Below are 23,285 nucleotides of genomic sequence, written 5' to 3' on the forward strand. Positions count from 1 at the left end.
CCATAAGACGTATTACAACATAATGTTACCGTTATTCATTGCAACACACTGCCATAAGACGTATTACAACATAATGTTACCAATATTCTTTGCAACACACTGCCATAAGACGTATTACAACATAATGTTACCGTTATTCATTGCAACACACTGCCATAAGACGTATCACAACATAATATTACCGTTATTCATTGCAACACACTGCCATAAGACGTATCACAACATAATGTTACCGATATTCATTGCAACACACTGCCATAAGACGTATTACAACATAATGTTACCGTTATTCATTGCAACACACTGCCATAAGACGTATTACAACATAATGTTACCGATATTCATTGCAACACACTGCCATAAGACGTATCACAACATAATGTTACCGTTATTCATTGCAACACACTGCCATAAGACGTATCACAACATAATGTTACCGATATTCATTGCAACACACTGCCATAAGACGTATCACAACATAATGTTACCGTTATTCATTGCAACACACTGCCATAAGACGTATCACAACATAATGTTACCGATATTCATTGCAACACACTGCCATAAGACGTATTACAACATAATGTTACCGTTATTCATTGCAACACACTGCCATAAGACGTATTACAACATAATGTTACCGTTATTCATTGCAACACACTGCCATAAGACGTATTACAACATAATGTTACCGTTATTCATTGCAACACACTGCCATAAGACGTATTACAACATAATGTTACCGTTATTCATTGCAACACACTGCCATAAGACGTATTACAACATAATGTTACCAATATTCTTTGCAACACACTGCCATAAGACGTATTACAACATAATGTTACCGTTATTCATTGCAACACACTGCCATAAGACGTATCACAACATAATATTACCGTTATTCATTGCAACACACTGCCATAAGACGTATCACAACATAATGTTACCGATATTCATTGCAACACACTGCCATAAGACGTATTACAACATAATGTTACCGTTATTCATTGCAACACACTGCCATAAGACGTATCACAACATAATGTTACCGATATTCATTGCAACACACTGCCATAAGACGTATCACAACATAATGTTACCGATATTCATTGCAACACACTGCCATAAGACGTATCACAACATAATGTTACCGTTATTCATTGCAACACACTGCCATAAGACGTATCACAACATAATGTTACCGATATTCATTGCAACACACTGCCATAAGACGTATCACAACATAATGTTACCGTTATTCATTGCAACACACTGCCATAAGACGTATTACAACATAATGTTACCGTTATTCATTGCAACACACTGCCATAAGACGTATCACAACATAATGTTACCGTTATTCATTGCAACACACTGCCATAAGACGTATTACAACATAATGTTACCGATATTCATTGCAACACACTGCCATAAGACGTATTACAACATAATGTTACCGATATTCATTGCAACACACTGCCATAAGACGTATTACAACATAATGTTACCGATATTCACTGCAACACACTGCCATAAGACGTATTACAACATAATGTTACCGATATTTATTGCAACACACTGCCATAAGACGTATCACAACATAATGTTACCGTTATTCATTGCAACACACTGCCATAAGACGTATTACAACATAATGTTACCGTTATTCATTGCAACACACTGCCATAAGACGTATTACAACATAATGTTACCGATATTCATTGCAACACACTGCCATAAGACGTATTACAACATAATGTTACCGATATTCATTGCAACACACTGCCATAAGACGTATTACAACATAATGTTACCGATATTCACTGCAACACACTGCCATAAGACGTATTACAACATAATGTTACCGATATTTATTGCAACACACTGCCATAAGACGTATCACAACATAATGTTACCGTTATTCATTGCAACACACTGCCATAAGACGTATCACAACATAATGTTACCGATATTCATTGCAACACACTGCCATAAGACGTATCACAACATAATGTTACCGATATTCATTGCAACACACTGCCATAAGACGTATCACAACATAATGTTACCGTTATTCATTGCAACACACTGTCATAAGACGTATCACAACATAATGTTACCGATATTCATTGCAACACACTGCCATAAGACGTATCACAACATAATGTTACCGTTATTCATTGCAACACACTGCCATAAGACATATTACAACATAATGTTACCGATATTCATTGCAACACACTGCCATAAGACGTATCACTGACAACATAATGTTACCGATATTCATTGCAACACACTGCCATAAGACGTATCACAACATAATGTTACCGTTATTAATTGCAACACACTGCCATAAGACGTATTACAACATAATGTTACCGTTATTAATTGCAACACACTGCCATAAGACGTATTACAACATAATGTTACCGATATTCATTGCAACACACTGCCATAAGACGTATTACAACATAATGTTACCGTTATTCACTGCAACACACTGCCATAAGACGTATTACAACATAATGTTACCGATATTTATTGCAACACACTGCCATAAGACGTATCACAACATAATGTTACCGTTATTCATTGCAACACACTGCCATAAGACGTATCACAACATAATGTTACCGATATTCATTGCAACACACTGCCATAAGACGTATCACAACATAATGTTACCGATATTCATTGCAACACACTGCCATAAGACGTATCACAACATAATGTTACCGTTATTCATTGCAACACACTGTCATAAGACGTATCACAACATAATGTTACCGATATTCATTGCAACACACTGCCATAAGACGTATCACAACATAATGTTACCGTTATTCATTGCAACACACTGCCATAAGACATATTACAACATAATGTTACCGATATTCATTGCAACACACTGCCATAAGACGTATCACTGACAACATAATGTTACCGATATTCATTGCAACACACTGCCATAAGACGTATCACAACATAATGTTACCGTTATTAATTGCAACACACTGCCATAAGACGTATTACAACATAATGTTACCGTTATTAATTGCAACACACTGCCATAAGACGTATTACAACATAATGTTACCGTCATTCATTGCAACACACGGCCATAAGACGTATTACAACATAATGTTACCGTTATTCATTGCAACACACTGCCATAAGACGTATTACAACATAATGTTACCGTTATTCATTGCAACACACTGCCATAAGACGTATTACAACATAATGTTACCGTTATTCATTGCAACACACTGCCATAAGACGTATTACAACATAATGTTACCGTTATTCATTGCAACACACTGCCATAAGACGTATTACAACATAATGTTACCGTTATTAATTGCAACACACTGCCATAAGACGTATTACAACATAATGTTACCGTCATTCATTGCAACACACGGCCATAAGACGTATTACAACATAATGTTACCGTTATTCATTGCAACACACTGCCATAAGACGTATTACAACATAATGTTACCGTTATTCATTGCAACACACTGCCATAAGACGTATTACAACATAATGTTACCGTTATTCATTGCAACACACTGCCATAAGACGTATTACAACATAATGTTACCGTTATTCATTGCAACACACTGCCATAAGACGTATTACAACATAATGTTACCAATATTCTTTGCAACACACTGCCATAAGACGTATTACAACATAATGTTACCGTTATTCATTGCAACACACTGCCATAAGACGTATCACAACATAATATTACCGTTATTCATTGCAACACACTGCCATAAGACGTATCACAACATAATGTTACCGATATTCATTGCAACACACTGCCATAAGACGTATTACAACATAATGTTACCGATATTCATTGCAACACACTGCCATAAGACGTATTACAACATAATGTTACCGATATTCATTGCAACACACTGCCATAAGACGTATTACAACATAATGTTACCGATATTCATTGCAACACACTGCCATAAGACGTATTACAAACTGGTTACACCATTTGTTATGCTGTTACCTTTGACTATTTACGTCATCAATTCGAGGAGAATAGTGTCAAACAAACAAAAACTTTGCTTCGTTTTGGTTATATAATAATTATGCCACTCAGATGAAATCAGATGGCATTGGTGTCACTTAACTGATTTAAAGCACAACAACAACAACAACTACTACTCGATTATGATTCAGAATGATATTTGCCTGGTGCCATATGTGACACGGCAGTTTGCAATAATTAGCGTTTACGCTTGGAGATGGTGAATTGTGACGCATTTGTATAACGTCTTGTTGTAACCAATAACAATCGTGATTGGCTGATGAAACAAAATGGTGGAGATTATACTTATAAGGGAAACACTATGTCATGTGATTTCGACAACGTTTACAATAAAGTTCTGTCAAGAGATGTTCTTGGCCTGAACTTAGTTATCTTTTAGGTTTAACAAAATACAAAATATACTTTTATCTTGGGGATCTGACGACAGAGTGATTAAATAACATTTAAAACAATTTCGTTACATTGACTTTCAATTCTTCATATTTAACAAGCCATTACGTTGATAGGAACTTATACAAAACCTATATTTCTCATAAGTACCCACCAAAGAGAATGAGCAAAATATGCCTCACAGTTGTGTTGTATAGATATCTATTTACGAAGTCCATTCATCCATACACTAGGTTGGGAATTTTTGAGGGCCAAAGAAAATACAATAAAAATGAGCGATCATCTTGATTGAATAGATCGGTTAAGTAGATCGATATGAAGTCATTGTGGAGTTTTACAATTGATCGCTGATTAGACTGATGAACCACTGACATACCCAGGGGGCAATAACACATACGAGGAAGGTCAATAATGACACAAGTAGTCTGTACAATATATACCAACATATCAATAATCAACGGAAAGCTAATATATACGATAGCGATTTTCTTCAAGGTAAATATACGTTAATTTATCGATTATTTTCTGAATATTTACGCATGAAATTTAATTATTTCTGGTCACAATAACAATTCTAATTGCAATTCAGCCCTGCTGATACTAACTAATACATGAAAGTAACGTGAAAAAGAACGTAAATGCTAATCGTTGTACATATACTGTTTTTTATGCAGTTTTACACGATTGTTAGATTTTGTTTGTATTTTAGACAGAACTTAAGCTGATATCTGCCTTGCAATATCAGAACAATGGGTAGTTCCGATGCGTGAAATGACCCAGTTGTCATTACGAACGTTCAATGAAGGTGAAAACTGGAAAGATAAAGCGATGTGAAAATTGAACGCCATGACGTCATTAGTGCTGTGCGACGGATGAGATGAATGTGATAGGAGTGATTCTGTGATCACTAACACAGAAATTGTTGAATCTCGTCAGATTTGTCACAGAAAAATCTACCTTAAATGAAGTTAATGCATTAATGGCTATTACTTATTTGTACTTCGGATGTGGTCGAAAATACATGGCATGGTACATATGTGAAATGGTAATAATAATATTTTACGCTGGTCGTCATCCTGGTAATGAATACGTATTATATTTAAGTACCGTCTGGGTGACGAGAAGGTGTGTACACAGAAAGTAATATACTTTGTTTCAGTCCGAGCTATTTCATAGATTTTTTTTAATTTTGCAGGATTATACCTTGGATTTTTATTTCCGACAATATTGGCTAGATTCACGACTGAGTTTTGATTTAGAAGACGATCTTTACCTAAATGCGGATATCATGGCTAAGCTGTGGCTTCCTGATACATACTTCGTCAATGAAAAAAAATCCTCATTCCATACCGTCACCACCCACAATTCATTGTTTCGTATAGCGCCAAATGGCAGGGTGCTTTTCAGTACAAGGTAAGCCGAAGTTTACAATATATGAGTGTTTATAAGACGTCATGGTGGTAGGTAATTGTATTTCTTGGTAACTAGAGATTTTGGACATAGTATTCTTTCTTAGTGATAGATATGAGAAGAGTGAAAAACCGTGCACAAATAGAACAACACACATGTAATTACGCATGGTCTGTGTCCCGGCTTGACATTATAACGTGGTCGTTAGCAACTGGTAGGTTCCTTATTGGGTCACGACGCACATTCATCCAAAATTCGGACCCAACGTCCGCGATTTTGCGATGTTGTGTAGTGATATAAACACAGTGAGAGAAGTATTTTGCGATGATGTAGTGGTATGATATAAACATAATCAGAGTTCTATTTTGCAATGTGGTTGTGTAATATAAACATTGTCAGAGGACTATATAGTTATTATTATACAACTAACCACCAAAGAACAAAAGTCACTGAAATTGGGATTTGCTAAACGCATTCAGACAGAACTACCACGTGACATGAAAACCAATTTTCTATTTGATAAGATCTGTCTCATCAATCCATTTTATTCAGTCATAGAACGAAGCGATTTTGTAGAATAGAATAATCAGTATTTTAAAAGTTTGCAATTTAACCAGGTACCTATCTTACCATTCAAAGTGCCTAATATCGCAAAGATACGTTAATGTTGAAATGCTTAAAGCGACACTCGTCTGATTCCGTGATGTCGGAAAATGCTTTTATGACAAGTACACAACTATAGATTAACAATAGACTATAGACGGTTATTATGATATAGTTATTACATTGACATATTATGACAAGTACACAACTATAGATTAACAATAGACTATAGACGGTTATTATGATATAGTTATTACATTGACATATTATGGCAAGTACACAAGTATAGATTAACAATATACTATAGACGGTTATTATAATATAGTTATTACATTGACATATTATGACAAGTACACAAGTATAGATTAACTATAGACTATAAATGGTTATTATGATATAGTTATTACATTGACATATTATGGCAAGTACACAAGTATAGATTAACAATAGACTATAGACGGTTATTATGATATAGTTATTACATTGAAATATTATGACAAGTACACAAGTATAGATTAACAATAGACAATATACGGTTATTATGATATAGTTATTACATTGAAATATTATGACAAGTACACAAGTATAGATTAACTATAGACTATATACGGTTATTATGATATAGTTATTACATTGACATATTATGACAAGTACACAAGTATAGATTAACTATAGACTATAAACGGTTATTATGATATAGTTATTACATTGAAATATTATGACAAGTACACAAGTATAGATTAACTATAGACTATATACGGTTATTATGATATAGTTATTACATTGACATATTATGACAAGTACACAAGTATAGATTAACTATAGACTATAAATGGTTATTATGATATAGTTATTACATTGACATATTATGACAAGTACACAAGTATAGATTAACTATAGACTATAAATGGTTATTATGATATAGTTATTACATTGAAATATTATGACAAGTACACAAGTATAGATTAACTATAGACTATAGACGGTTATTATAATATAGTTAATACATTGACATATTATGACAAGTAGGCAACTATAGATTAACTATAGACTATAAATAGTTATTATGATATAGTTATTACATTGACATATTATGACAAGTACACAAGTATAGATTAACTATAGACTATAGACGGTTATTATGATATAGTTATTACATTGACATTATGACAAGTACACAAGTATAGATTAACTATAGACTATAGACGGCTATTATGATATCGTTATTACATTGACATATTATGACAAGTACACAAGTATAGATTAACAATAGACTATAAACGGTTATTATGATATAGTTATTACATTGACATATTATGACAAGTACACAAGTATAGATTAACAATAGTCAATAAACGGTTATTATGACATAGTTGTTACATTGACATATTATGACAAGTAGGCAACTATAGATTAACTACAGACTATAAATGGTTATTATGATATAGTTATTACATTGACATATTATGACAAGTACACAACTATAGATTAACTATAGACTATAAATGGTTATTATGATATAGTTATTACATTGACATATTATGACAAGTACACAAGTATAGATTAACAATAGTCAATAAACGGTTATTATGATATAGTTATTACATTAACATTATGGCAAGTACACAAGTATAGATTAACTATAGACTATAGACGGCTATTATGATATAATTATTACATTGACATATTATGACAAGTAAGCAACTATAGATTAACAATAGACTATAGACGGTTATTATGATATAGTTATTACATTGACATATTATGACAAGTACACAAGTATAGATTAACTATTGACTATAAATGGTTATTATGATATAGTTATTACATTGACATATTATGACAAGTACACAAGTATAGATTAACAATAGACTATATACGGTTATTATGATATAGTTATTACATTGACATATTATGACAAGTACACAAGTATAGATTAACTATAGACTATAGACAGTTATTATGATATAGTTATTACATTGACATATTATGACAAGTACACAAGTATAGATTAACTATAGACTATAGACGGTTATTATGATATAGTTATTACTTTGACATTATGGCAAGTACACAAGTATAGATTAACAATAGACTATAAACGGTTATTATGATATAGTTATTACATTGACATATTATGACAAGTACACAAGTATAGATTAACAATAGACTATAGACGGTTATTATGATATAGTTATTACATTGACATATTATGACAAGTACACAAGTATAGATTAACAATAGACTATAGACGGTTATTATGATATAGTTATTACATTGACATTATGGCAAGTACACAAGTATAGATTAACAATATACTATAAACGGTTATTATGATATAGTTATTACATTGACATATTATGACAAGTACACAAGTATAGATTAACAATAGACTATAAACGGTTATTATGATATAGTTATTACATTGACATATTATGACAAGTACACAAGTATAGATTAACTATAGACTATAAATGGTTATTATGATATAGTTATTACATTGACATATTATGACAAGTACACAAGTATAGATTAACAATAGACTATATACGGTTATTATGATATAGTTATTACATTGACATATTAAGACAAGTACACAAGTATAGATTAACTATAGACTATAGACGGTTATTATGATATAGTTATTACATTGACATATTATGACAAGTACACAAGTATAGATTAACTATAGACTATAGACGGTTATTATGATATAGTTATTACATTGACATATTATGACAAGTACACAAGTATAGATTAACAATAGACAATAAACGGTTATTATGATATAGTTATTACATTGACATATTATGACAAGTACACAAGTATAGATTAACAATAGACTATATACGGTTATTATGATATAGTTATTACATTGACATATTATGACAAGTACACAAGTATAGATTAACAATAGACTATAGACGGTTATTATGATATAGTTATTACATTGACATATTATGACAAGTACACAAGTATAGATTAACAATAGACTATAGACGGTTATTATGATATAGTTATTACATTGACATATTATGACAAGTAGACAACTATAGATTAACTATAGACTATAAGACGGCTATTATGATATCGTTATTACATTGGCATATTATTTTGTTGAAAGGGTTAATGCGAGATGATGTAATTGATCGTCTTCTCGACGTTCATAGGAATGCACACTCTGATAGCATATGAATAGTCAGTCAAGTGGGGGGGGGCGCTAAAAGCCTTTTTATTTTTAAATATTTAGCACAGCTTTGTTCCTAATGTTATTTAGTTTATTTTGTCTGTTATCTTGTCTATTGGGACAGAAACCATCTACTATGTGCGTGCCAAATAAATATCCTGTTCATGACCAATTTAATGGACTCTGCATAATGGACTCGGTGATTTGTCTGAATTATATTACACCAGCAACGCGATATATACATTGGTTTATCTCATTTGACCATCTTTGTAAATGTGCACTATCTACGAAAGGGCACTATATCATACGTGCACTAAAAAATGCAAGCACTGAACATGTTTTAGCAGGACAGATGATTAAACAATAATTACAAACTCAAATAAGTATAATTCGGTTTACATTTAAAGGCGATCTAATAATCTGAAACACTTACAGGCGCCATTCGTGGACAGCATATCAATAGAACACCTGAGAGATGAGATTTTAATGATGATGACGTCGGACATGCTGACAACGAACTCACATTAGTCAAAGACTTGATGTTTGTTGGTTGTGAGTGCACTGGAAGACTTACGTTTCGATAACCACATATTGGTGGTATGCTTTGTTAGAAATGCAGTGATGTGTCCAATGTATCCATTTATCCATGAATATATCCATTTATTGAAGGGGTATTTCAGACACTCTGAACTAATTTCAATCCCGCTACACATATAACAAATATAGAATACTGTATTGATATGAACGCGTTACTACTAACTTTCTGAGAGACATTGTCGTCAGAGGCTGGTGCAATAGTGAGAGGAGTAAGCACATGCAAGGCATGACGTCATAAGGAATTACTGTTTATTTATCGTATGTTGACTGACTTACCATAAGTGTTATATATTGAATGAATGAGTATGAACAAATAAATATGGTTGTCCTTTTACAGATTGACAATCGTTGCTTCGTGTTCAATGGACCTCATGTACTTTCCGTTTGATAAACAGAGATGCTCACTCGTCTTAGAAAGTTGTAAGTAATGGGTATTATTAAAATTATTATTACTTATGACTTCACACAACGTCAGTTACTCACATAATTTGTATTCTGGCGCAGATTATTGAATGATGCTATTGTGACAAGCTTAGTAAACGTTTAGGAATATATATTAAAGATCAATTATTTATATATCATGTATTTCAACGTACAAATTATGACGAAGTGACATAAACACGATATATTTCGATATAATGAATACTTTTTTTTCAATTTTTGAACAACTTTGGAACCCTACAATATATATATATATATAAACCATATGTATATTTCATTGTACATTGCACAATTTACTGTATTACTAAATAGTCTAATTATAGCAAATAGAGCAATGTAGATACATAAGTATGACAACTAATTTAATTATTAATTTTGTATTTATGTTTACAAATATGGTGATTTATTTCAAAATAATAAATATTAAAATTTGCTTGTTTTATTTGTAAAAAAATCACTTACCATCATAGCATATTATAATATCCAGATACATCGGTTTTACGGAACATTTTACAAATATGTATGAAATACAAAAATGTAATGCATGACTTATAAATAATTGTTTTGAAAAAATAATTATTTCCAAAATAACATTCATTTGTATACTTTATATGACTTACAAATTGAAGGCACAGAATGGAACTTGGTATTTATTAGCACGGCTTGTTCGTTTGATATTGTTTATCGCTAATTGTATACATTTCTTTGGCTGTTGTTCCAAAGAGAATAAAGATAACACAAGCTTGCGTGTATGAATAAAATATTACATTTTACAGACATCTCATAAAATCCCACAAGCAACCTGGATGCATACAATATGATGGTCGGTACATAGCTGAACTGGTTTAGTAAAATCGTTGCATACAATTGTATACTCAGAGTAACAGGGAATATATTCGCGTACGAAATCAACAATATCACGCGTGATAGTAACCAGATGTAATTTTCGGTGAGAACATGTAATACATCTTTCCTAAAATGCCGACGAATTCGAAGTGCCGATGTGATGTAAACAGGTGTTCACATTATCAATAACAGTCCGTCAATATTTTGTTTTAATTTGTTTTACATTTAAAAAAATCAACTGCACAGTAAAATAGAGTTGCCTATATGAACAACATTATTTCTATTCATCCATGTGACGTCACATAAATGCCTGGTCGCTGAGGGCAATTACAGATGGTGTTTACACATTTCTCCACTACAACCCTGACAATAATATCCATACTTATTTAGTTTAGACACGAGACAAATTAATCTAAATAAACACGATCACGTCAATATTCTTATGAAGCCAGCCCGCCCCAGACGATGGCTATCGCCACAATGTAACCGTGCGTGCATAAAGATATATCCTATTAATGACGTAATCACTTATTTATAGATGCGTACAATACACGTGATATTGACTATCGCTGGGTTGATAAGGAACCCATCGTTATTATGGATGACATAACACTTCCACAGTTTTCAATACTTGGACACAACAACCGAACAGTTCATGCGACGTACGTAGGTGAGTATGACGACGTATGAATACTAATTAGCCGTGTACACAGGTTACACTGACTGGAACGGGAATATGTACATTTAATGGAAATAGCGAAATAACATTTTGAATGTCGACTTTCTGTGAAGCGCCGTTCTATATTTATTATGTTTATGCTTCATTAACTTCGTGATCTAACGGGTGATGATTTGAGAGTGGCGTCACCACATGTCCAATGGATAATATACGATGCTCCATTGATGTTCGTCTGATGAACTGCACGACTGATGACGGAATACGCTCCGTTGAAAAGTGGGCTCCGGTCATTCATCAATCAATGTCAGGCTTTCGGAAGTACATATCTACATAAAAATAATTCAATACAGGTTACCAGTTTACGAAACCTAAGTTTTGACATGACATTTAAAAATTAAATTCAATAGGTGTTAGTACAATTTGAATATAGTACATTGCATTCTGGCACAAACAAGAATTGTGCGAATTAGGTAATATGTTTTAATCTTGGGCACTCAAACAAGGATTCAATTTAAAATAACTGCAACAACCCCTGTCAATTGTTTTGAGATGTTATGATTATAATGGAAGGTACTAACGGATTACCCATCACTTTGTAGTTGTCCTTGAAACTAAAACCGTGCAAGTATTTTGCGATATCTTGAATAAAACAGTAGAAATAAACGTCTAATTTATGCGAAATCTCAGAATATTCAAAACGACGTCCAATACAAACAATTTCCTGTCTCGTTTTTATTTTCGTGAAAATATTTTCAAAAGACGCCGGTTAGAACATAATCAATAAAAAGTGTTCAGGGCGATTTATGTCAAGTATTCTGGCATAATTGCTTGAAATGAGTTCAAGGTCTAATGAGCATTCAATAAATGGAATATGTGTTCATCAAAGTATCTAATATAGAGCTTCACAATATACACGGGTGAGAGACGATCATTTTGACAAGAAGGGATTTTGAGACTTTCTTCAACAATTGCTATTCATCCATGTAAAATTTGCCAAATAAAAGTCTAAATTATGTCGTGGATAATTTATTGCCACCATTAGAATCAAGTAAACATATAAATTTCATTCAATATATAACTGTTCATCTACTAGAACTTTCTTTGCACATGCCACCCCGTTCTACTAGACTACAGTGTAATAAATTAAAAAATAAAATAAAATATAGACCGGATATTTGGCCTCCTTACAAAACCCATCACGCTTACAATAGTTTTCATCAGGCGCCATATAAAATCAGAAATATGATTTTGCATTTCAGTTGGTAACTTCACCCAGTTGATCAGTGATTACTACCTTGGACGTATGCTATCATATTACCTTATTCAGACTTACTTCCCATCCATACTCATCGTCATCCTGTCGTGGGTGTCATTCTACATCAACCGAGGCGCAACGCCAGCTCGCGTTGCCTTAGGAATCACTACAGTTCTCACTATGGCAACAATCATGGCGTCCTCTAATGCATCGTTACCAAAGATTTCATACGTGAAGGCAATCGACGTGTTTCTCCTGATGTGCTTTCTGTTTGTTTTTGCATCGTTGGTGGAATACGCCACAGTCAGCTACTATAATAAACCTCGCTACAAAGAAAACAAGCGACGGAGACAAATGCAGAAAAAGATGAACGATATAGAAATGAACTCTGCCGCTGTAGCGAGACACAATAGCGAGGGGCGGAATGAGCTGTACCAGGTTCCAGATCCACCAGAAGTAGTAAGTTGTTTTGTTTTTCTACATGGTGACTGCAATTTTACTGTTGCCCTGTTAGTAATAATTTTAATACGTTATCAATTACGCTGAAAAAGCTTTCAAAATAAGTTTACATTATAACATGGTTAAAATTCTTTGCTCCAGTTGATTAACACCTTAAAGCGGGAGAGTCATCACCTGCGCACGCGCTGGAATTGAGTCCCAAACGACTATAACAACACACGCTAAAAACGACAAGGCTCATGGGTAGACGCTTGTTTGTAAACAATGACACGCTATGGCCATGCGCAGGTGACGACTCCCCCTCTTTAAATAATAAGCAATTCCAGACCGGTGATTTAGGAATTGTGTTGAAAATATCCAATGCACATCACACTCAGAGATTACTAGTGTCGAGTTAGAGCCTATTTATCCCTTTTCTGTGTACGAATTTCAGCTGTTCATTGCCGCAATACATAAAACTTACGTGTCTAGTGTATAGCTATATCCGAGACAAGTTCTTAATAATTTAGCTAATAACGAAACGTCCTTTAGCACACGCCTTTTATCGAACTCTCGCTGCTACGAATATCCCTTATGTTAATAGTACTGTTCGTTTCATACAGCTGCGATCATTCTCTCTCTCTCACTAAACCATGACCTAGTTTACGAAGCTATCGCTTTCACCCATTGTCTGCATATTGTATGATTATACATTACAATGTGATATAGTATACATTAATGTATATTTAATATGGTACATTATATATTTCACCTTTCGTGGTGTTTTAGATAATTCATGTTGGAAATGAATAAACTTTGTCCCACCAATTACACAATTACGTCAATATTCGTAATTTGTATATGGTAATAATAAGTTAAATATAATAATTTGTATATACAAACAAATGGGGGTAATACGGTTTACTGCATATGCTTCCGATTGCACAATAATCTAAATTTTTTGTGAGTTTCGTTGTTTTGTCATTTTTTTTTCGTACTGATTTTTGCAGAGCCAACATTGTCAAATGTGTATGCACATGGTGGTATGCGATATGATATAGCATAACTATATTTATGATCATAGCATGCATAGCTGGACAATTAATTTGTGTTCGAAGAAAAATGTTCCATCTATTGGTGTGTTTTGCATAACCTCATTCATTCCAATGTGTGTTAATTATGTACCACAACGATTGTTTTACCAAGTAGTACATGCCAAATTATTGCCAGTAACCATGTTTACACGTGTGAGATACATGCACGTGCAGAACAATTATGCATATTTACTATTACTTGCCAGCTTTGGCAAATCTTGTGACCCTCTTTCTATATGATCCAAAACATGTAACCTCGTCATCAATGTTGTTCCGAAAAATGTTTTATTTTAAGACTGTAGATCGATTACAAATACAATATGTTTGGCAATTGAATATATTTTCATATATGAGTATATTTCTTTCCACAGAATGTTGCATTCGAGCAGGTCAACGAATTCGGGAGAATCTATGGGTCTGAAGACTGTGGGGATTGTGAGACAAGGTACTGCGCATCGAATGCCAGCATACGACGCCAAAATACGAGGCAGGCTGACGATTCGATGAACACCAACGTCACTCTTCATCCAGACCGAGGCTGTAGGCAACAAGAGACAACAGTTACCATCGCCCAAAACCATGGCAACCATGGCAAACACGGTAAATTACGCACCAGGTTGAAAGAAATGAAGGAAGCAGGACTCAATGCCAGCAAGATTGATATCTACTCCCGCTTAATTTTCCCGTTTGTGTTTTTGGTCTTGAACTCAGCTTATTGGGGTTATTATTTAAATGTAACTGACCTGACCATTGAGGAGCTACTAGCCAGAGACGCGACACATTAGAGAATAGCGTATTAACGTAAAGAAATCGCGTAACCAGAACGTTGTCTTGCATGTTGCTGTAACGATAAGTTAACTTGCGTATTACTATAAGGATATTGTATAACAAGAATACATTACACGCGTGTGCCTGTAACAATATTGCGTAACGAAATAAATTACCTGGGAATTACTTCAACAATATTACGTTGCTGCGAATTACTGTAAATTACTGTAACGATAGCGCAAGTACTGTGTCAACATCGTCTATATTCATATGACTATATATGGTGATATGAGTGGCCAGCATTTTAAGAATATAGTCAATAGATGAAATGATTGTTAAATAGATAATCCGCTAAAACCATACGTAGTATATTATAATTATAAATGGTTAATTGCCCGGATGTTTCGTGATATCGCGTCGTGCTAGTTTTCTGAGCGTGTTTGTTCGTTGATGCGTGTCGCATCACTGTTCCTGTACTGTCTGTACTATACGAATATCCAAAGTTTGGTGTTGGTCAACTAATGTTAGAGATGTTCCAGTTATCAGCATGAATTTCACCATTTAACAAATTAGACATAATCTAGACTGAAGTTAACGGCACGAGGGCGCGATTCATAGGAACAGAGTGTAAGAGCTTAAGAAATATGAATCACCAAAACAACAAATACTGTGTGTTGCTCTCTGTCAATGACCTCAGGTGGTGTACTCCCTCGGGTGACTCGCATTCGCTCCGTGTGCAGACGGCCTAATTATTGCTAGTCAATGTGTGTTCATATTTTATGCATATATTCGCTACATTATTAAAACAATCATGGGAATCAGACAAATACTAAGAGTTGAACGACCAATTGATTAGCATGTCGTAATATTATCGTAATCACGCAATTTTGCACGCGAAGAGGAATAAGTGAAAATTATGAAAATTTAGCCATTTGTGAAATATTTATTTTTAAGAGCGAGACCCATGTTCGTGGTTATTTTTTTGTTTTATATAGATTTGACAAACTTATTTTAATAACTCAAAAATGGTATCAAACATGGACCTAAATTTCAATAGCTAGGCAATACTAATATCTTAACGACAGGTAACTAGTGATAATTTATTAATTATTTCTTTAGTCATCAATTTGATCTTTGGTGACAAGATAATAAAACCATACAGAATACAAACTGGTTATTTTCTTTGATATACTATTGTTTTTCTCCGTATATCACCGAGCAAAATGCTGAGATATCTTTGCCATTGAAAACAATGATAAAATGCTATAAAACAGAACACATATGCTATTTTCACTGTATTTTATTGGTCGACTTTCGTTGAGTACGTTGGCACAGTAATTTTCGACATCATTGTAATATGGTATGTCAAATATGTGAAAATGACAATATTTTAATTATTGTGTAACAAGATTATGCAACGTCTCCACGCGTAGTTGCAATATGTATATGGTTGCACCAATTTGGTCATGTAGGCTAATAGGTGTAGACGTTGCCACAGCACATGTACATGTCGTCGTTTCCATTGCAAACTTGAAGTTACAGTAAGTTGGCACTCTAAAAATGCCGTGTGATTGCCTTACATGTGCACAACTCATAAATAATCAGCAACATCAATTCGTTTAATTAATGTTATATTTGTGTGCTATGGAATTGCTGGATATTTGGGAATACGGCGTACTAGGGAGGGCTGCGTGTAAACTGATGTCATTTGCAACTGTTCGAAGTACCTTGAAAGTAAACAACCCAAATAACATAGAATACACGGCCGAACTTGCAGTTGCCGAGAAGCGATCAAAAACAGAAAGAAAAGTGTAATAAAATATGATATTATAATAATATATTCGATTTTATAGAGAAAATATTTAAATGATAATCAGAGCGACCTAGTGTTCTAGATATAATGTTTTTATAATAGTAGTGATGTTTCTCCATATAGGAATTGCATTGTCATGAGTCACATGTATAATGTATGTTCAGTGATTGTATTGTTAAATGTTCGTAGTATTTACCACATCACGTGACTGTTTCGTTTTATTCGTCTCACTAAGCCTCATTTTCGGTCAAACTTCACTGGAAAGTATAGATATTAAACGACTTAGATATGTTTTCATTCGATCACGTGACATGTGGTGGGATTAATGTAGTTTGCATGAGGAAGACAGAGATATATAATTGTATCAATAACGTTAAAAATACCGATTATCGATTGAGTCAGAATTGGTAACGTATACAATTTTCAAACACTATTTATCTCACTTGGTTGTAAATGTTTTGTTGGAAATGCATACTTGAATATTAATGACACTTTTCTGTATATTGTGATGCTTTTTTGAAGTTTACTTTTTGTGATATTTCCACAAAAATAACTTGAAATCAGTAGCATTTCTTACTATGGTGTATGCAAATCAGTGAAAATAGCGAAAACAGTCAAAAAGACTAGCAAAATCCATACAATGTAAATGAATAGAACATGTTTCTTGACAGTAACTTTCTTTATAATTCCATCTATTCATTGTATCGAGTGGTTTCAAAATAATACTCACCTATCGTTTCAAGAATGGGGATATTTTCATATTATTATTTCTATTAGAAACCCAAATAATATGAAATATGGGACATACGTGGAGTTCTTACTGTAGGAACAGACCAGTAACACTAATTACAGTTTGACTAATTTAAATTACAACATTGTGAAGTTGTAGATACTATAGCGTTGGGAAACAATGATTTAGGTTAAAGTTGTATTCCCACTTTGCATGATCTACAGTAATTATCACATTGACTAATATTAGCATCCCAACGATTTTAGATTTTGTCCAGTTCATGAGAACTTGGGTCCAACTCAGTTGGGATTTGTATATTGTTTATTGAACACCTTATTTACATCATGATTCTGTGAGTTGATTAGCAATACACTATGTAATATGCAATAACTGTTTAGCGTGAAGAAGTTTGGTGACGATCTGAAATATAATACAAATTTTAGAGATCAAATAGACCAAATGTGAAGATATAGAAGCGCCCTCATTCTTGACAGCGGCTACTTTGTTAATGGTTGTTTTTAATAATAGTTATAGTTAGAATCACCTCGATGTTCATGATTGTGCCAAAACTGTGTTACATATTACATAAACAATGTGAATGTCATTTGAATGCCATATTTGTATCACCTTGTACAACTAATTTTTATATAAATGATCAAGACGTGCATGAATTTAGTTCAAAATTGTCATAGAAATTATTAAACAATACAGATTGATTTTCAAACCGTTGGATCATAATTTTGGAGAGAAAAAATATAGCATTCAAATGATTAATGGTGACATGAATCGTGACGTCATGAATCGTGACGTCTTGAATCGTGAATGCTTTCTATACAATACGTATGTGTGATAAAACAGCAGTAAACATATTAGTTGTAATGTATTTTTGTACGAACTTCATTTCGTTGTGTATTTTAGAATTACAATAATCCACATGCCATGTTGATTATCTATGAGTTGAATATTCAGCAAGATTTTAGATTTTCTATAAATGCAAGTTTACTGGTACAGTAACATTACTGAATATATATTGTTCGTTTTCGTATTACACTCTGATACCTTGTATACATCAATTCATATGAATGTTCAAATTTTACCTTGAACGTGACTGCTTGTAATGAAATCGTTCACCGATATAATGTCACTTTCAAACATATGAACAAGATTCACAAATTGGTAATGAACTTTTGCAATAATGATGACGATTAACGAGCTTATACTTTCTCGATGGATTAATATGTGCGAAATACAGTGTAATTATCCCGCCCCAAAACCCTGAAATAAAGTATTCAACCAGTAGCTTAACATGTTTTATTGTTTTTATTCACGCTTCGATCACACCTGTGATATGTTTATGCTAATCTACACAATGCTATGCTACAAATCCCTCAAACTAATGACAGACATAACTCTCAATACTGGAATACTTTTACGCTGTGGCTACCAGCATCAGCGACGTAAACAGCGCCATCACCGGCGATAGACACACCTTCTGGGTATTTCAACCCATCACCATCTTTGTCAATACGACGTATAAAACGCCCCCAATAAGTGAACATTTGTATACGACGCGCTGAGCTGTCAGCCACAATGATATTGCCGAATCTGTCTATTGCAATCCCACTCGGACAGAGAAATTCTCCGTCACCAACACCCTTTCTCCCAAATCTCCTCACACATCGTCCATACGAATCGAAAATTTGGATTCGATTATTGTGCGTATCAGCAACAACTAGTTCACCACATTTATTCACCGCAATGTGTGTTGGTTGACATAGCCCGCTCTCGCCGTCTCCCAAACCACCAACTCTTCTTGGCACGTGTTCTCCTTCCACGAATGAGCGCACAGAATGCGACCAAACGTCAACCACATGTATGTTTCCTTCACTGGAAATAGCTACACCACTGGGCATGCTCAGATTATCTTTCCCAATCTCTTTGACTATCTCTCCTTTCAGATTGCACCCCCAAACTCTCTTGTTGTTCATATCTGACACGTAGACCACGCCCTCTCCCGTAGATGTCGCCACTGCAAGGCATCTTGGTACACACTTTTTATCTAAACTTGACAGTGTGATCGTATCTTTATATTTGCCATAACGTGAGAATATCTGTAGTCTGTTTTTACTATCTGCCACAATAACACGATCCTTTCCAACCATGGCAACTGACTGCGGTTTATATAACTGTCCATCTGAGCTCCCCTTCTCACCAAATTGGAACAGAAACCCCGTTTTTCTCTCCCGTTCGTCCTTCACGTTTGTACGCAAATACTCCAACAGATTGGTAATTAAGATACTGGCAGAAAAACCAATGGCACCATTGACAGGAATGACGCTTTCCTTTCTACAAACAGGACATGCCAATAATTTCACCTTACTTGACACAATCCAGCGGTCGAGGCATTCTCGGCAAAAGCTGTGTTGGCATGACAACAACTTGGGATTTTTGTAACTAGAGAAACAGAGTGAACAGGTGAGAAACTCATCTCGTAGCTGGTTAGCTAATGCTGATGCAGTAGACGCCATATCTTTAACGATCTGGAATATAAATTATATTACATAAATAAAAGTTAGTTTAGGCTGAGACAAAAAAAATGTTTTTTTTCGTTTCCGCGCGCATCCTTTTGAACCATGCGCCTCAAACGTACTTTCCCTTCTAAAGCATTCCAAAATGCGCTTGTACTCGCACTTGTCTCAAATTTTCCCAATTTTAGCTCAGTATTCAAAAAAAATCGCCTCGCCGCCTGGTTTTAAAATTTCCATGGAACGAGAAATAGATTTTTTTTTTCCTAGCCTCAGTAATTTAATTTGTGTTAAGTGCAGTGTAGTGTTGTGTAAATTAGTCGTTTAGTTGATTTCATTTCTGTTTAATTTGTAATTATTGTATTTAAAGGCCTTAATAAAAAAAAATGATAAACATCAAACAAAACCAATAGCCAGACAACTTGATATAATAAAATGCAGTAAATATTTTTTTTGTCTATAAAAAGCCTCTTTTATTCAAAAATGTAACAAACAAACTGTTTGTTAAACTGAAAGGGAACCGCTCAATCTCATGCATTGCACCAAAGAATCATGGAACACTATTGTTTATGTTGTTTACAATGTTAATCTAACCATTGTTATCCAATGTTATTATCCAGAAAGTAAATTTGTTGTGAGATTAGGCTTAACTGGAAGGTGCCCCTTTAATATTAACTGTAGCCCACACAAAACGCTGCAATTGTATAAACATGTCACATTTGGTATAAAATCATTTTTATGACTGTGGATGCATTAATTATTCACTGGGTTTTAATTTCGCTATTTTCACTGATAAGTAAAATCCGCCAAATTAAAACCACGTACACATACGAAATAACAATACAACTCCTTGAGTACCCACCAAGCTCGTGAATTTAAATCCGAGTGAAATTGTTCGAAATATCAATATATTTAAATTATTCTGGTGAAAATAAATGGTTTTACATTTTTTTACTGTCAGCGTCCATCATACAGGACCCGACGAATAGTTTAATGTTACGATTGAGAGGTGTCCGAATATCCCTCGCTACAGTGTAAATGCTAGTAGGGTATTTTTATTCGTCGTTTGCAAACACGCTTTTTAGCTAGAACATATTCCGACGCCGCTATTTGGAGCATATATTGATACTTGTTCTACCTATAAACAACAGCTGTGACTTTATTCTTTGTTTCATGACAGAAGCCATGTGTACACCCTTGTCTGCTTATACAACTATTCCGTACATGTAACAGAACCAGCACAATGTCACTGTACACAGGCATCAGGAGTAGTCGTGGTACGCACCCGGATGTGGAGAACGTCTCGAATAACTATATGTCGCCTGATACACATGAAACTTGAATAAACCGTGCCGAACATATCGTCTTTGTTGCGTCCGTACTTCACACACTGACTGCCATTGCCAAAGAGTACAACACAACATCGAGGTCGACTTACCTGGCATTAATCTGTTGGCTGCATAATTAATATGTTTAACTGGTTATTCTGCTCTCAATGCTTAAATAAAACAGGCGAATAAACAGTTTTCTTAATACGGGACATGCTTTTAGTTTGTTTTACCCGTGATACTTCCAGGTTTCATTGTCCACTTTCACCTGGTGTAAACCGTTTGAGTGTGACGTCATAGCTCCTATTCAGTATACCTCTACTGCTAACCGTATTGAATTACTGTTCGTGCTGCAATAAATGCCCACCGAACACAAAGAACACTACATTGACCTTTGAACCCACTGTGATCTGTTATAGATTTCACCATTCACCCACCAACTGCTACAGCAATGAACCATGTTTCAAAGCGAGTCACTGAATTGTTCGAGCTACGAAGATCAAGTTAAGAAAAACATTGTAACTCAGTTAAGTTTGGTTAACTGTTAAATGGGAGCAAAGGCTGGCTTTTGTCACACTGTACATGAAATTTGAGATCTATGAATGAATTCTGTCGATAAAAACAACTTGCACGTGCTGCGAAATGCCGTCAATAGCGAGTATACAACGGGCTGTGAAGTAATTATCAGTGAACACTGATAATTGAACCCATTCATACGTCAATGCCATCGAAGTGCTACTATGAAAGACCTTGTTAACTGGCAATTTAAAAGTTGAAACATGGTGGGGTGTTGTGCGTATGAATGCCATATTTTTTTCGAAATCCCAAATGAAAAATCACGTTGTTGGCTGCGAGAAATCGGCAGAAGGACTAACTTAAAATGAAGACACTTACAGCATTCTAGCTATAGTAAAGTTATTAAATTTGAACGTTAAACAAAAAAAAACATTTTCCCAGTTCGGTTAACTATAAATTTAACATCGCGTTGCAATTTAGGCGTGGTTTCCCGAAAGTGGGCGTGGTTTCTAAAATATGGGCGTGGCAATTTTTGCTACTCTATGCTTTCGTAAATTGATGTCCTTACTCTGCAAAGCTGGTTTCTAATT

The 23,285-nt window shown here is 34.2% G+C and overlaps 2 protein-coding genes across 2 annotated transcripts in view; one reads left to right on the forward strand and one right to left on the reverse strand.

The window, feature by feature from the left end:
* The window catches only part of LOC100375104 (glycine receptor subunit alpha-2-like), a 32,630-nt gene extending 16,688 nt beyond the window's left edge, over positions 1-15,942 (forward strand). The window contains exons 4-8 of the mRNA XM_085498390.1: positions 5,661-5,878; positions 10,600-10,682; positions 12,088-12,219; positions 13,488-13,942; positions 15,387-15,942. Coding sequence (XP_085354516.1) covers positions 5,661-5,878; positions 10,600-10,682; positions 12,088-12,219; positions 13,488-13,942; positions 15,387-15,800 — 1,302 coding nt within the window. The 3' untranslated portion in view covers positions 15,801-15,942. The remainder of the gene's footprint in view (positions 1-5,660; positions 5,879-10,599; positions 10,683-12,087; positions 12,220-13,487; positions 13,943-15,386) is intronic.
* Positions 15,943-19,627: 3,685 nt separating this feature from the next.
* LOC100375247 (uncharacterized) lies at positions 19,628-22,447 on the reverse strand. Its single transcript, XM_078005324.2, has 2 exons — positions 22,290-22,447; positions 19,628-20,866 (listed from the first exon to the last, which is right to left on the reverse strand). Exon 2 carries the CDS (start codon positions 20,852-20,854, stop codon positions 19,739-19,741), a length of 1,116 nt encoding a protein of 371 aa, XP_077861450.2. The 5' UTR covers positions 20,855-20,866; positions 22,290-22,447; the 3' UTR covers positions 19,628-19,738.
* Between the last annotated feature and the right edge of the window lie 838 nt (positions 22,448-23,285).

The sequence above is a fragment of the Saccoglossus kowalevskii genome, chromosome 4 (genome assembly GCF_978046115.1).
Source record: "Saccoglossus kowalevskii chromosome 4, keSacKowa6.1, whole genome shotgun sequence".
In the NCBI taxonomy this organism is placed as follows: Eukaryota; Metazoa; Hemichordata; class Enteropneusta; family Harrimaniidae; genus Saccoglossus; species Saccoglossus kowalevskii.